General features: G+C 40.4%; 1 protein-coding gene across 1 annotated transcript in view; it reads right to left on the reverse strand.

The window, feature by feature from the left end:
- b4galt2 (UDP-Gal:betaGlcNAc beta 1,4- galactosyltransferase, polypeptide 2) overlaps nucleotides 1-16339 on the reverse strand; it is a 149200-nt gene that overhangs the window by 17856 nt on the left and 115005 nt on the right. The window contains exon 5 of the mRNA XM_073491600.1: nucleotides 12215-12337. Within this exon, the coding sequence (XP_073347701.1) occupies nucleotides 12215-12337 (123 nt within the window). The remainder of the gene's footprint in view (nucleotides 1-12214; nucleotides 12338-16339) is intronic.

A 16339-nucleotide genomic window follows, 5' to 3' on the forward strand; every position in this document is an offset into this window, starting at 1 on the left:
CAAAGAGCTTTTATTGTTAAGCAGTCACTGGAAACACAATGTATTAAAACAGGACTGAAACCTTACAACTTTATAAAAGGCAAATTCATTCTGATTGAGTTGTTCCTCTGGTCATCATTGGAATACAAAGCTCCATAAAGGACAGTTACAGCTGCAGTTGGACTCCTGGAGTGAATCCATTAAGCATTAACAGAGGAACACAGTCCGAGTCTTTATCCAGACCACTTATAAAATGGTCCCCGAATCTTGTTAAACTTTTCACCAGAGCGAGTTCTATCATAATACATTTTCTCAAAGCGTAGTCAGGAAGTCATTTAATGCAGCCACTGTTTAAAAAGAGACGACAAAAGCACAGTCCCAGTTTTTTCAGATAAGCAAAGATAATGTGATAACATCCCCAGAGCAGCCAAAAAGAACCACTTCTTTCTTTATGGCACAACTAAAAGTGAAAAATGTCCTCCCAATATTCAACCAGACATAGAGAAGTTCGTGCACCCTCCTGCACTTTACATCTATCACAGAGATGCGATACAGATGAATAAATTACCCAGTTGTCTCCTTGCAGCTTTTTCTCTCTTCATTCTAATATATTTATAAAGCTTATCAGGCTTCGTCTGGGATACAGTGATAAAATCCTGGACTTATTTCCATCAGTGTCCCTGGAGTTCACACTAGTCTACCAACCTTTATTAAGACAGAGGCATGTGGTGAGTGTCAAACAGGAAGTTATATTAAAACAGTAAGAACTAGAAAACTGAATTATATGAAGAAAAATGATACAGTAGCAGTAAAAAGTATGAAAGACAGCAAAAATAGAAATCATATCATAAAAGACAACGGCTGTGAAACAAATTCAAGATACAAATATCAAAAAAGAGGAAGACAGACTGAATTTAGATCTGAGCTTGCTGTATTATTTACATATTTACATTTGTATTAATGCATTTATAAATCATATTTCTTATTTTGTATCTGTTTCCCTTTTTTCAGCTGAGGGAGCCACACATTGCATTGAGAAATCTTAAACAGGTGTTCAGCTGATTAAAAAATCCTATTTTCTGCATCCTCACCTATTTGAAAACAACTCTTATATGTATTTGATGCCAATTTTTTAAATCCAAAAGTCAGATTTGGTGTATAGGAACACTATACACATGTTACTGAGGAATACGAAGGCTCAGGGGCTTTCCATTTCTGTTGCAACTGTACATTATATAACCTGTCCAGTCATCCAAAATGTGCACTTTTATCACACATGACCTTCCAAGTGAGGGCTAGATCTTCTGAAGCGGATACATAAAGTTCTCTCCCTCTCTCTTGAACCACCTCTGCGTCAAACTGTATCAGAGGGCTCAATAATGAGGGACGCACACACAGAAACAGGGCAGAAAAAAAGGGGGAAATGCTCAGGAAGAAAATGAGAGTGCAGGGATTGGAGTGGAGGGTCTGAGGAAGACAGGGAGGGAGGGAGGGTGAGAGAAATGAAGCATTGAGCTGAAGGTATGGTCTGGCAGGAAAGCCACAGTCAGCAGCTGCCGGTGCAGGAAATCCACATGCAAGGAGGCAGCAGAGCAGAAACTGACCAAAACTCATCTAACTCATATGGAAGTCCATTTCCACCAGTTAAAGAACATTTTTATTTATATATATATGTATATATAGATGAGATATGAGATATATGAGATACATGTTGACTTCTTATCTCATAATTGTGACTTTTATCCAATAATTATGACTTTTTGTCTTATAATTATGACTTCAAGCTTGGTTTTCATCTTTCTCTTTCTTTAACTGGTAATAATACGCTTCAATATGAGGCTTCCATACGATTGGCTTTAAAGACTGAATCTTTTGAAGGAAGGGAAAAACACAGAAAATATTTTGGTTTTATTCCACCAGAGGCAGCAAGAATCAGATTTGAATCCTATAGATTTTCAGAAATAAAGAATTATTTGTAGTTATTTTCAAGAGCTGTCACAGAGAGCTCCATAATTTAAAACATACCACAAAAATCAGACTTAAGAGGAGTAAAAGAAAACTAAAAATGTAAGAAAGGCTTATCTAAACAGCGTGGAGTTGAGCTGCTTTTTTGAAAGTGTTCACAGTGTGTTAAATCATTATCCCCACATCTTTAAAGTGGCTGTGTAAAATTAAGCATGAAAATTGAAGAAAGATGTGATAAAAAGTCCTCATTAAAAAACTCACAGGTTGAGGTATTTTTCCTCTCTTTTCTCTAAATACAACTGCCCTGCAGGGGTCTGTACTTTTCTGATGATACACTGATTTTTCTTATTGGCTTTCAGACTGACTGATTTTAGCTCTATCAACCTCACATCCTGACCTCATGCCTTTGAAAAAGACATTAGCTTATTTTATTTCAGTCATTTAACAATCCTTTTTTTTTCTAAGTGGAAACTTTCAGTTTGTGTGTGAAAAAGGCAAAAGGCCATTTGAAAAGTTTTCGCTCATGCAGCACCCAGATGTGCTCCTGCTGCGATGAAAACCTCTCTTTCACCCACACACCATCACTTTTCTATTACTTTCTTTCTCTGCCCTCCACACACCACCGTCGTCACCACCCACTCCTCCTCCTCCTCTCCCATCTCATTTCTGCAGGAAGAGAGAACTGAGGCAGGACATCAGACTTAGCACCCAATTCTCCTCCACTCCATTGCTCTAATGCAATTAACTCCACTGGTGGGAATAAGAGAGGAGAGCTCGAGAAACTCCTGATTAATCCAATCAAATAGGTCCATGGTCTGTGTGAGTGTGTGTGCTCAGACCACTGTCCAACCTGCTATAATAATGCTCTTTATTGCGCGTGCGCGCGCGCGCACACACACACACACACACACACACACACACACACACACACACACACACACACACACAGAGTCCTCCTCTGCCTCAGGCTGCAAATGCAACTTTTCATGGTGGATCATATTAGAGGGCAGATATTTTTCTAAGGGGAGAGAAGTGCTGGACGGTCCACTCTACTTCACAGAGCTCTTCAAATGGACGAGGTGCCTCTGTTAGTTAAGTAGACTTTAATGTTTAATGGATTCACTCCAGGACTCAGACTGTAGCTGCGTTTATATGGAGCTTTTTATTCCACTAATGACCAGAGGAACAGCTCAGTCAGAATAAAATGACATGATATAGAGTTGTGACATTACGGTTCACAGTGTGTTTCCTGTGACTGCTTCACAATAAAAGCCACCACGTGTTTCGGTCTGCATCAGCAATTTAACTTAATAAGGCTTCTATGCGGAGTTAGGAGAGTGAACCATTGTTATGTTTAGTAACAAGTGGACCCAAAATGCTCAACAACTAATCATCAAAAATTCAGTTTGTTTTAATCTTATGGATTATAACTGTACTATGCTGTCTAGTACTTACTTCTTCAATTAAATAACTAATTATCGATATATAATGCATTTTGAGTGACATATTGCTTCAGAAATATCAGAATCAGTCGTTCTGATGGATTAATGTGAAATATATACAAAAGGGACCATTGTGGCACATTTTTGCTTATGTAACCATTTCAGCTGCTAATTTATGTAATTAAATTTGGCCTTCTGAGAGACCCTGTTTAATAAGAAAAGCTCAGACTCACTTGTCTATTAATGTTTGACATTGAAAATATTAAATGAAGAATACTTTGGCAGTTGAATGGATGTATCTCACTTCAAATTAACTTATATCAGCTGACCTTAGAGGATTTGTTTTAGAGAGTTCATTTTGATGAGTCAAGAGGTTTTTTGTTTGTTTTTAATATCAATATCATTGAGCCCTAAACAAGTGCAAAATTATAGAACTTTTTTTTTAGTCGAAGAAGGTGGAGGGCACTTCATTAATTAGCTGGCAGCATTGCACTGCACCCCTCCCTTGCAACAAGTCCTCCCAATTAGGCGTCAAATTTTGTAACATCCCTCTAGAACGACACACAGAAGCTTTTTCTGATCCCACGCTCCTGTTCACACAACGGTTAAGACACAGGCGAACAACATGCATACACATGACTAATTAAAAGCTAATCAAAAAAAAAAAAAAAAAGTCTGTCGTGTGATCTGAGGGATCAGCTGGGCTGATAGACTCAAAGCATGTTAGAAACGTATTCTGGAGCCAGACTAATAAGTCCTCTACAGACAAGGAGCAAAATCTTAAAATCAATTCTGATTCAATTGAATCAAGTGGGGCTGGTGAATTTAACAGGAAAACCATCAAAAACAGATTCAGAATCAGAATCTGATTCAGACTGAGAGACCTGAATTTCTGAGATATTCCCGAGAGGATGGAGGGTTATTTTAGTGATGCTGCTGATGTGTGAATAAAAATTCAGGTCAGCATCATTAGTAAGTCCTCGGCTTTTGACTTGGTCAGTGGTCTTGGGAATTGGGACTTAAAACAGCCACAGCCCACAGCACTGTGATTTCAAAACAATGGTGGAGCAGAGAGGAGCACCACCTTCATGCTTCAGCAGCCTTTAAGGAACGTGTCTGACGGCAAGATCCAAAATGAAGACGGCTTTAATCATCCACAATAAACTCTTTTAAAGTTCATGTAGGTCGCAGAAAACACAAGACGCTCATTAAAATATCAACTGATCAATGATGTCTGCAAACCACTCAGCTGGGCCGCCTCACACTCATCTACGCTGCACATTCCTGCTGCTCTTTCTGTCTGTTTGCCGCTGCTTCCCTCCGTCACCTTGCCTTCACCTTCACATCGATTCGACTCCAGTATCAAGGAGGTGCTCTCCACTGCGCCGTGTTGACTTCTCTTCTGTGACTGTCGTATTGAGAGTATCACATCAGAAGGAAAATGTGCCCGCCTGCTCTCCGTTTACCCAGCGGGGGCTTGTTTGTTCTGCCTGCCAAGCCCCGTGGATGCTTGCTTTTATTTGTCTAGAAACGATGTTGGAGCGAGGAGACATTTAATGGCAGATATGACTGAATTACTGGTTGATAGGGAGTGCGTGACTGACTCGAGAGTGTGGGAAACCCAGCAGTTCTGGTACTTGGGGGGGGGGGGGGGGGGGGGGTAAGGCAGGAGATGTTTTTGACTGTGTGAGGATGGCTGGCACGAAAAGCTGACTTTCTCAGGCAGGTAGGGAGAATCCTCACAAGACTGGACTATGGCATCGCTCATTGGCCTGATCCTAACCAGAACATGATCGAATGATAATAAAGACGTGTCTTTTTTCATTATCAATTATTGCTGGTAATGATACTCAACACAGGACTCAGTATGTGAGGCATTGTAACTCTAGATTTCGATCAACCCGTCCCTGGTCTTCAGGCTTACAGTTTAAATATTGTCTTTAAATAGCCCTTTTTAACACCTTAAAACGTGCTTCAGAGGAAATGAAAAGAGAAACAAAACACAAAGAAAAAAGAAAGGAAATATGGTTGATGAAACAAAGACGAACAAGATCCCAAGGATTAATTGAGGCAGGCGAGAGCATCAATAAAAAAGAAAAAAAAAAACAACAACATGAGATTTAAAACACTCGACAGCCTCGACCTGACCCGAAGGCGGTGACTTCTGCAACCTGGAAGTGTGATTGAACTTATCAAAGGCTTGGCATTCTCAAAGTGTTAAGCTCAAAATATCCTGCGTCGAACGGAGGCTTCACAGAAACACGTGCGGTCCTTGTGCTGCTGTGGCTGCACGTATGCATGATGCTGGCTCAGGCTCTGTCGAGAGCCACCGCTGGGAGGGTTACAGGCGGGAAAGGGGAAAGGGCAAGGAAGAAAGAAATAAAAAAGACAGCGTGTGTGTGTGTGTGTGTGTGTGTGTGTGTGTGTGTGTGTGTGTGTTGAAGACCGGTGTGCCGTGGATGCCCCAGGGACAGGTACAGTCTTTGCCCGAGGCCACTGATGCATGTTCAGAGAGAGTGAGAAAGAAAACCTCTCTCCTTCTGTCTCTGTAATATCCACCAACTTTTTCAGACAGGGGTGGGAGGGGGGCAAGTGACACTGGCAGTTTTGCAAGTGGCATGTGTCCTCTTTGCCACGGGCTCGGGCCACACTGAGCAGCAGGGACAGCCAGTTCCCTTGGGCTGGCATTACACTAGCAGGAACCATTTCAGGCAGTGGCCATGCCATGGTCTGTGGCATCAAAACCAGCATAAAAAAGGAAATCGCTGGAGGGAAGCAAGAGAGGGAGAAAGGAAAAGACGTGGGGGGTTAGAGGGGCAGAGGAGAGGACAAATAGAGTGAGGGAGGAGTGCTGAAGTAGAGAGTAAAAGAGCAATTTAGTAATTTAGCTGATGCTTCTTTTTCTAGCTTTCAAAGAAGGAGCAGATGGAGGTTCAGTGTCGCGCTCAAGGACACTTCGACTGGACACCGGGCTGATGGACACGTTGGCTGTTTACACGGTTCAGAACCATGAACTTTGCTACCTTTTACCGACAGAGTAAAAAACAAGGTGCAGATTTCACGCACGCCACACACTCTGATCTATACCGCCCTTCTTTTATCTCCCCATCCCTGCAGCCTCCTCCTCGAGTCGTTTTACTGAGCACTGAGAGACTGAGCCGACTAGGCTGTTAGTTCACTCAGCTGGAGACTCCATCCTCCACGCTGCACGCTACCACAGCTTTCATTGTTAGAATGCTTTTTGCATCAGATCTCATAAGAATGATGCTTTGAATTTCAAAAAGGAAAGCAATAATAAGCGTCTCTCTATTGAGATCTGAAGGGAAAACGTGCCTCTACAAGACCAGGAAAGGACGGTGAGACGTGCATGTTCTGCACGGTGTTGCTTTGAGCTTAATGCTAACAATTTTACAGTTACAATGCTGATGTTTAGCTGCAAATTCATCTTAGTTTAGCTTGTCTGTTTCCTAGCATTTGCTAACTGGCACTAAAGACAAAGTACAGTTGAGGCATTGCTAATTTGGTCATAAAACAAAGTATTGTGTGCATTATAAGCACATCCATAAGACATTACTATACATTTATAAGGCTTTATAAATCTTTATAAATCAAATACCGCTCCAAGTTCTCTTGATTGTGTAATATTATCATACAACAGCGAGAAAACCTTATACAGTGCTGTCACTTTTCTTAAAGCTCACAAAGTCAAGCTATAACAAATACTGTGATGTTTAGAAGACATTATTCCATTTTCAGAGACACAAATGTATAATCTGTTGTGATTCATTAGAGCACTTCTCTATGTGACTTATTGATTGGTTAGAGTTATGCTAGTCATAATGTGTGTCATGGTTTGAGTTTGTGGTTTAGTTATTTCCTGTTTTATTTTGTAAGTTCCGTCCTCATGTGTCATGTTTCGTTTTCTACTTCCTCCCTTTGTCTGTTTTCCTGCCCTTTTTGCTCCTCACCTGTGTCCCATTAGTGCATCATTCCCTGTCTGTTTAGGCCTGTGTTTTTCAATTACTCCCGGTCAGTTCACCTGTTTTGTCATGCGTCTCAGTCCAGTGTCTCTCATGTCCTTCATGTTCCTGCCTGTTATCTCAGCGCCTTTTGGTTTGTACTTTTATTTCGTTTTTGTATTTTTATAGTTCTTTGCTCTTGGTTTTGCCCTTGACTGCTCCCTCTGTCTTTGTTGCCTTTTTTTGCCAACATTTGTACTTGGACTTTGTGTTTTGTACTTCACAGTTTTATTCTAATAAATTCTGCTTTATGCATAACAATGTGCTATGTAACCAAGGACTCTGATTCTTCTTTTAGACACCGTTGTCACTTTGGCATGGAGGCATGCATTTCCTTTGGAGGTTACTGGGGTCACGATTTTTGTAGTGGTACTTTCAGTACTCGGCAGAATAAGCGTAACTGACACACCAGCCGCAATTTCAGGGCTTGAGAGGCATTAGCTAGGTGCACTAAGCAGTAATTATAGTGTTAGTAATACTCACTCGCTAAAGTCGCTAACCTAGATCTTCATGAATGAATGATACGCCATAACAATTTCTCTAACAAAAGAGGATTAGTGTCCTGTTATCAAGGTTATCTGGTTCTTGTTAAGTGACAGGACGTGCCGGCAATCGTGCCCGCAATTGGGCAGCATGGTGGCGCACTACTGCCTCACGGCAAGAGGGTCCTGGTTTTGAATTCCAGCTTGGGCCATGTTTCTCTGGTCAGTGCCTTTGACCAACACACTGGCTAAGTTGTATGTTGGCTGCTCACTGCTCCTCCAGGATGGGTTAAATGCAGAGAGCCAGTTTCACTACATTGTATGATTGTGCGTGATAAAATAAAGGTTCTTCTTCTTCTCATTTGTGCAAGGTATCATAGGGGCTAGGAATACAGTGGATACATCATTATGAATGCTGAATTAAATTATCCTATGACCTTGTTATAGGTTGTCATGCATGATTAAAAAAATTATAAAGTTTGATGAAGCCTGTGTTTTCAGTGTGCTTGTAATGCATTATAGAAATGACCTTCATAGAAAGTGTTACCCAATATTTCAGTAGGCCTAAAGATTCACAACATTTTAATTAAAAGGTTTTACATGAGAAAAGTGAGTAGGAGACTATTTCGCTTGCATCAATAGCCTCAGCTACATCTACACACCGTTGTTTTCCAACAGCTTGTGTGTGTGTTTTCAAGGGCATTTCCCTTTTGATTGCTCTGTGAAAGGCTTAAAAACAAGCCAGGCCTGAAAAGCGAAGGTGGATGCTGGGAGGGGGGGTGAGCCTGAGAGAAAGGCCAGATAAAAACCTTCATGCTCAGCTTTATTCACTTGTTTCTGCCAATTTTTTTTTTTCATTAATTTATTATAAGATTGACTTTGGGATTTTTACAGGCTCAGTTTGTAATAAACAAGGAGGTGAGGAAGGCAGAGAGGGGCTGGCTATATGCTCACTACATCTAGTTTATAGAGAGCGAGATTTATTGTCAGCTTCCTATCGTATCTTATTTTCTTCCACTGAGGTATGACACTTGTCAATAAATCTGTTAGACAAGACAAATCACAGTGCAATTATAGTTTAATATATTGAAGCCGTGAAAAGAAAAAAAGACAATTTTAATATGATTTCTAAGAGGAATTAAGGGCGTTCATTAGAGATAAAATCATCACAACGTGTAACCAACACTGAATCTTAACATACTGTATGTGTAAGACAGTTTGAAAACCTCTGTTATACAGCAAAGAGCTGACAGACAACGAGGGAGAGAGTGTGATGGTCCTGGACAGACTCAATCCATGGACATACTGCAGTGTAGTGATTCTATAGATGGGATCTAAACATCAGGATGCCCCGCTGATATTGTTAAAGCAACTGACCTCAGACAATCCTAGGAAATAAAGGGAAATTCAATTAGCCATTATCTTGTAACTGCCACATGTGACCAGAGCGTCCACTGTTCAGCAAAATCACATTACATAGTGCTACTTTAAGTCAACCATGAAGGACAAGCTAGAGGAGCACAGCACAGCAAGAAATACTCCAATTTTCTTGCTGTGCTCAAAAGGACAAGATTTTTACAAATTCTATCTGAGGATGAATGTTTCTATGTGGCCTTTTGACCAGTGAGTTGAGTAAAAGTAAAGATATTAAGATATTGGACTTGAAGGGGATTTTTCTTTTAAACATAGCCCTTTTATTTACATGTTTTGGTGTGAAAATTATTCATACAAACTAAAAGTTTTGGAATCGGTCCAGTAGATCACCACAGCTGGCAGCCGTGACACGGCCGCAATGGCTGCAATGTAATCCTTTGGGGCAACTACGATTGTAAAAGTTACATCTATTAAAAGTGCTTGTTTTTGCCACTGGCTGGCTGACGTTGTGTCAAACAACAGTTAATCATAAGACCTTGTAGTATCCTCTCTCTGAAATCTTGCCAGGTGAGTAGGAATTGTTTCTTGTATGGTGTCAGACTCGTAGAGTAGCAACATCAGCCTGTGAGTGGCAAAAACAAGAACTTTAAGAGGCTGTAGCTTTGACAGTCAAGTTTCCCCAAAGGATCACATTGTAGCTATTGCAGCTGAATTGTGGCTTCCAGCTGAAGAAATCTTCTGAATTGATTCCAAAACTTTTGATTTGAGTAATCATACACCAATACATTTCAGAAATAAGGCCCAGGTTTAAAAATACAAGAATTCCCTTTAAAGTATCAAAAGTACAAGTAGAAGTAAATTATACATACATTTACATACATATACATGTATGTACAGTATACTCGGGGTTGACCGATATTTGGCCTGGCCAATTATCAGATCAGATATGCAACATCAGCTTGCAATCTGCAAAGTAACTAGGACCTACAGTTATCAAATAAATGTAGTGGAGCAAAAAGTACTGTATTTGACTACAAAATGTGGTGCAGTGGAGTTACAAAGTAGTAGAAAATTGAAATACTCAAGTAAAGTACAAGTACTTCAAAACTTTACTTGAGTAAACCTATTAAGCTATATTCCATCACCAATTTTAAGGGTATGTATGGACAGTTTGCATGAAGGTAAATTTAAGTCAGAGAGGTCAATGTCCGGACAGTTTATATGTGAAAATCACATTATCAACTCATCGTACATATCTTATCAACTTACCAATATATGTACATGACCTCAATATTGCCATTTTCATGCAGCTTTTGCTTGTGATTTGTTTAACACTGTAATGTCCAATTTTTTCCAGAATTAAAAATTAAATTAAGCTCATTGCTCTTTATAATGCCATGCTTGCATTATTATATTATTATATTATTAGATCAGTGGCATAAAATGGTCTTAAAATGACAAAAAAAACCCCATTGTTTATCACAATAATTTCTGGGACGATAAAACGACTAACACAAGTCATTATGGTGACAGGTCCACCCGCACGTCACATTTCATAGCAGCTGTAATAAGAAAGACTGCAGAAAACATCTCGGGGGAAATCTGCCTCAGCTATCATCCAATAAAAAAGTTAAGAGTTTAAACTTTGTCTGTCAGGCTCTTAATTGCACACACACGCAGACATACACACAGAAACACGCACAACATGATTAGTCAGTAAACCACACATAGATCACTTTTATCACTCCTTGCCAGACACTGACAAACAACTGTAATCTTCTGAACGCTGTGTTGACTGACACAATCCATTCTCGAAAAACACTGATTTTCAGATGCTCTACTTTCAGTTTTCTTATAATGCTATTAAACTGAAAGGAGAACGATAAGCTTCACAGTGTGAGAGTGACAGCGGGACACAGGCTGAGAAAAAGAAAAACAAAGAGTAGAGATACACTAAAGATGGAGGTCGCATTTTGTTTGTGAGGAACCGTCCTGCTGTGTCGGTCTGTGTGTTTATAATTAGTGAACCCGAACACGATTCTTTGAATGCAACTGCATCTGCTTATGTGACTAAAATAAAATGTCTTTTGAAGCTAATTGGACATGGCAACTGACGATTTCTTCAATTGTGAAAATCCTTACGCCCCCTTAAATGTGTATTTCAACAATATGGAGCAGACATTTACAGTTTGTTGATGTGACTGACAGACATAACATGTGTAGCAGAGCGCTTATCGGGGGAATATATGGAAAATGTCAGCTGTGGTTAAGGTGCAATGCAAAGGTGGTTTCATAATTTCTTTGCAGAATCATTTGTTTAGTAGTCGGATCATCACTTCACCAGGTAATTAAACAATTTTCAGCCCAAACAACCATCTGAGTAGAACATAAATTCAACTAATGGCCCTGTAAGTGGTTCGATGCGTTGAAGCCATCATCTTTCTGTCTTCCTGTCAAACACATATCCTTCCCCTGTCTGTGATCAGCTCACTTCCACAGTAACATTATTAGTGAACTTGAGGAAGTCATTAAAAGCCGACTGAAGTGCTTCATAAGGTTAATTTATTTGTTAATCATTCTCATTCTCGGAACAATTACAATAAATCAACCACTCCGCCAGGAACTGCAGTGTCACTTTCAGTGGAGGGACTTGATTTCACCACATTTTTACTGCTGCAATCTCCAGGAGAGGCTGAAATAATGTGCGTATTTGTGTGCATGTGAGCGTCAATGTGTTGCAGTTGGTTGTGAACATAAATGAACATAACCCTGACAGATGCTACATTACTTTCTGTCTGTGAGCTGTCGTCATAGCAGAATTCTGATCTTGACAAGTAATTTAGCCAAGTTTGAGTTTTAAAACTTCACTCCTAGGAAAATTAAAAAGAAATCTTTGAGTTAGGCCACATTTTCTTTGTGAAGAAACCATCACACTAGATTCTTCCACTGTTACCTGTTGTAGATGTCGTCGTCCTCCCCTCCCCAGCCCCAGTACTCGTTGGGGAAGCCGTTGATCTTCAGAAACTGTTTTTTACTGAGGCCTGACACTCCTCCAAAGTATCCTGCGTAGGGCAGCCTGCAGGAGAAGAGAGAGGGGAGGAGATGGAATAGAGAAAAGATAGTTAGACGGGGGAGAAGTTAAATGGAAAGAAGTGGAGGACAAACGGCTCTTCTCATTTCTCTTTTTTGTGCCTCCTCATCTCCTCTCTCCCAGAAATCGATCTCAGCATATTGATGGATGTCTCAATTAATATATAAGTGAAAAATATATATTTATATATACAAGTTGACATGAATGCGGTTATGCTCATCTGACAGAAATCATAAAATGCAACAGTGGTAGCTGTGCCACACGTCACATTTAATTGACGTCTATTTAATGTAAGGCTCCGGGGCAGAGATGTCTCATTTTGTTAAAAGCCCGTTGCCTCAACTCCTCAACTCCTCTCTCCTCGTGTCTCGTCCTCGCCTCCTCTGCTCTCACCTCATGTGGGAGGGACTAAGATGCGAGGAGGCGAGGAGGCTCAAACTGAGACATGAGAAGAGGGGAAAAGATCTATGTGTGGCATTTTAAATGAATAAAATATAATTGTCTAAACAACTCTAAATACTTTACACACAGTAGGGAGACTGACAGCTTCAACTCGCTGCTCTTTTGCACGTTACTGAATTTCAGAGAAAATGTGCTGCATTTCTTTGTGGCACAAAGTGAGTTTTTGGTGAAATTAAAGAAAAAAGAATAGATGAAAAAGACAGGGAGATGTTTTCAAACGTGCTGAGCTAAAGCTTCCAAATGAAATGAAATGAAAAACCAAAGCCCAAAAACTCACTTTAACCATGTTCATCCCAATCATTGAAGTCAGAGAGAAACATCCCTGCAACAGGAAGCAAGAGCACTTATTGTGAATGAGGACAACAGAGACAGTGAGACTGATGTGAGCTCCCATCATTTCCATCACATCCTGCTTTGTTTCTAGCATTCATAGGAAGGCATTATCATTGCTAACTGGGCGAAATGATTTTTAAAAATGCCAGCTGGAGCAAATTTAATTCACTGAACACAATGAAGGAAGTTGGGATTGCCTTGTCCATACTGTTGCCGGGTAAAAAGTCCGTGCTCGTGCACAGAGAAAGGAACATTTTCTCATAAGTCAGCTCATGAAATCATATAATCATGGCAACCCACTCAAATTAAAGTTATCATTAATAAAAAATAATTACTTTTAATTACATTCTTAAGCTTCAAGCATCTGTGCAGACTACTGCTGTGCCTGTGCATTTTCTCTGTGCTTGCTAAACTGACAATGTCAGATGCATTATCCTAATGTGATGCATTAGGAGGAGGTCTGTTTTTTACATGAAGCTTGTAAAGATGACAGAATTAGCATTTGAATAACCTCTTGGAAGTGTTTTAGGCAATCAGATCTTTTCCCAATGTGTCTCGTCTTTGATGCGTTTTTAAGTGGATAATTTATTGGTGCCTTTTTGTATAATAAGTGGATAATCCCTATCCATATATAATCCACTCAAGGCACATGAAATGACCGGCCATAGCAAGGGGCCATTGTATTCCTTCATACTGGAGGCCTTTGGTGCTTATGAGCAGCTGAACACATGTCATTCCTCACAGGTCTTGTTAGTTTTGATGCAATGAAGGCTTCAATGACAAGTTTGCTACCTGCAGCAATCCCATTTACAACGGAAACATTGGATGACACTAAATTGGATTTCAGAAGTGCTCCAACATGAATCCTGTGACCTTAGAACGATGAAAACACATGACATAGATAAATTAGAGCTTAGAGAAGATGAGAACAGAAAGACGGTCAGAAAGAGTGAGTATGACATGTTGAAGGATGGTCTGTGTGTGTGTGTGTGGGAGAAGGCAGTGGACAAAATCAGGCGTACCAGCGTTTTATTTTTTCCTCAAAAGTCGTGAGACTAGTGGAGTGGGACGGACGTCAGCTGCGAGTGTCATGACAGCCGCCTGGAGTCTAACCAGAGGGTGATGCTTGTGTGTTTATGTGTGTGTGTGTGTGTGAGAGAGAGATTGAGTGTGTGTATGTATATACTGTACAGTGTACGTTGTCAGACATATGACAGCTCCCTGTTACAAGATGACAAGCAGAAACTAATGGGACCATATGTTTCTGCACAAGTTCTCCCAGCAACAAATATGATGAGGAAGAAGAAGAGTGAAATAGAGTGTTTGCATGTTTATCTTGAGAAACAATTAAACATTTTTATTACGTCTCACTCAAAGGATAAACAAAAAAATGCTGATATATCTTCAACAGAAACTCCATAATGGTCTGATTATTTCCAAGGAAAAGTTTCAGTCATCATGAAATACACTCAAACTCTTCTGAGACATAGTAAAAGTGTGAGATGACATTTGGCAGACACAGGTCAAAGGTCACCTCAGCTCCTTTGGCTCCTTGTTTACAGCCAGTAATAACTTGGGGATGGCAGATAAACAACCAGCTGTGGCAGGTGATTCTGTGACATAAGGTGACTGTAAGCGAACAATTTAAGCCATTATATTCTTCAGGTGAAAATACATTTCACCTCAAAGTGTCTCTGTGTCAAAGCAAGACACATGAACTTGGCTTGGGTCTTGTAGCATTTATTTATCAACATATAGCCTAAACTGTACACACTGCACCGCTACGTTACTGCTAACTTCATTAGCACATTTGAAGGTATCTCCAAAAACAAAGGGGGCAGAATATCACCGGAGTTACCAGCAACTGCAGCTCTTTGCTATCTATCCTTGAGTGTGGCTAGCTACCCTTAACTAATTAGCTCATGGCTTGGTTGCTGGGACCTGGACCGCGGATCACATGGGGGATGTGGCAGCCGGAGGGTGAACATGGCCGGACACCAAAGAGGAACTGAAATCAGTCTCCATGACCGGCGGAGGTCATTTTAAAGACAGGGGATACACTACAGAGGCGATTTACATCAGCTCTGACCAGGACTATGACTTCGGGACAACAAGACACAGGAAATAGATGTAAGAGAGTTTCATTTCTTGACATTTTTCATCACATTGTACACATTAAAAGCTGGCACATATCTACAGGGACTATCAGTCTCCAATAATCAAATCATACTGCAGGTTTTACACCAGTTTGTGGTTCCTGTTTTATTGGTGCATTGCACCTGTCACCGATTTGATTATTTCCCACTTTGCCTGTCTTTAATTTTCTAAAAGTTGACAGAGCATGATGACACATGTAAGTCACTGAATAGCATGCTAATGTTTCCAGGATTGGGTCATGACCGAACAAAAATGTGCTCTCCATAAATGTGCAAATGGGCCTGTAGCACACTCATGCTGGGTGTTATCCAGGGAACGAGTACTTAAACGTCTGAACAATATAATGGTAATATAATTTAATTCATTGCATAAGGTCCTTTGAAAGACTGTAATTTGTGGAATGTTTTGCAAAGAGCCGTGTTGTGAAACGGACTTCAAGGTGACCCTTTCTGCTCAGAGAGCTGTTAGGTGTTGCGAGGTGCTAAGGTAATGGAATAGCACTTAATGTGACCTGACTTTCACTGGCAATGTTTTCACCATGTATCACAAAAACTTCCAGTGCCTTTACTTTTGAGAGCAGCTAAGGTTGCCTTCCTGCTAAAATACAAAATGTACTCTTGCGTCATGATGCCTGAATCGAATTTCATTTAATTTCAGTCAGTCTTCCTAAATGCTAAAACTGGGAGGACTAAATGGTAAAAGTGCAGACTCAGACCACTTTGACCTTGGGAACCAATTTTGTACAGTGATCTGATTTTTACCACAGCAATTAACTATAATCAATCATGTGACCCTCCACTCAGTCAAACCACCTGGCTTTACTTTTATCTCCTCTTTACTTCATTTTCTAGAAGCCAGAAAGTATTCACTGATTCATTGCTAATAAGAAATGCTAGCTACAACCCTGCTTACCACCTGGTATAGTATTTGTTGCCAGATAGCATTAGCTTATTGAGCACTATATCAGGGACCTGCTGGAGCCCCCGAGGGTTTTCAGTAGGATAACTCTTGCGGACTGACAGCTCTTGAATCGGT

This window comes from Pagrus major, chromosome 21 (genome assembly GCF_040436345.1).
Source record: "Pagrus major chromosome 21, Pma_NU_1.0".
NCBI classification, from domain to species: domain Eukaryota; kingdom Metazoa; phylum Chordata; class Actinopteri; order Spariformes; family Sparidae; genus Pagrus; species Pagrus major.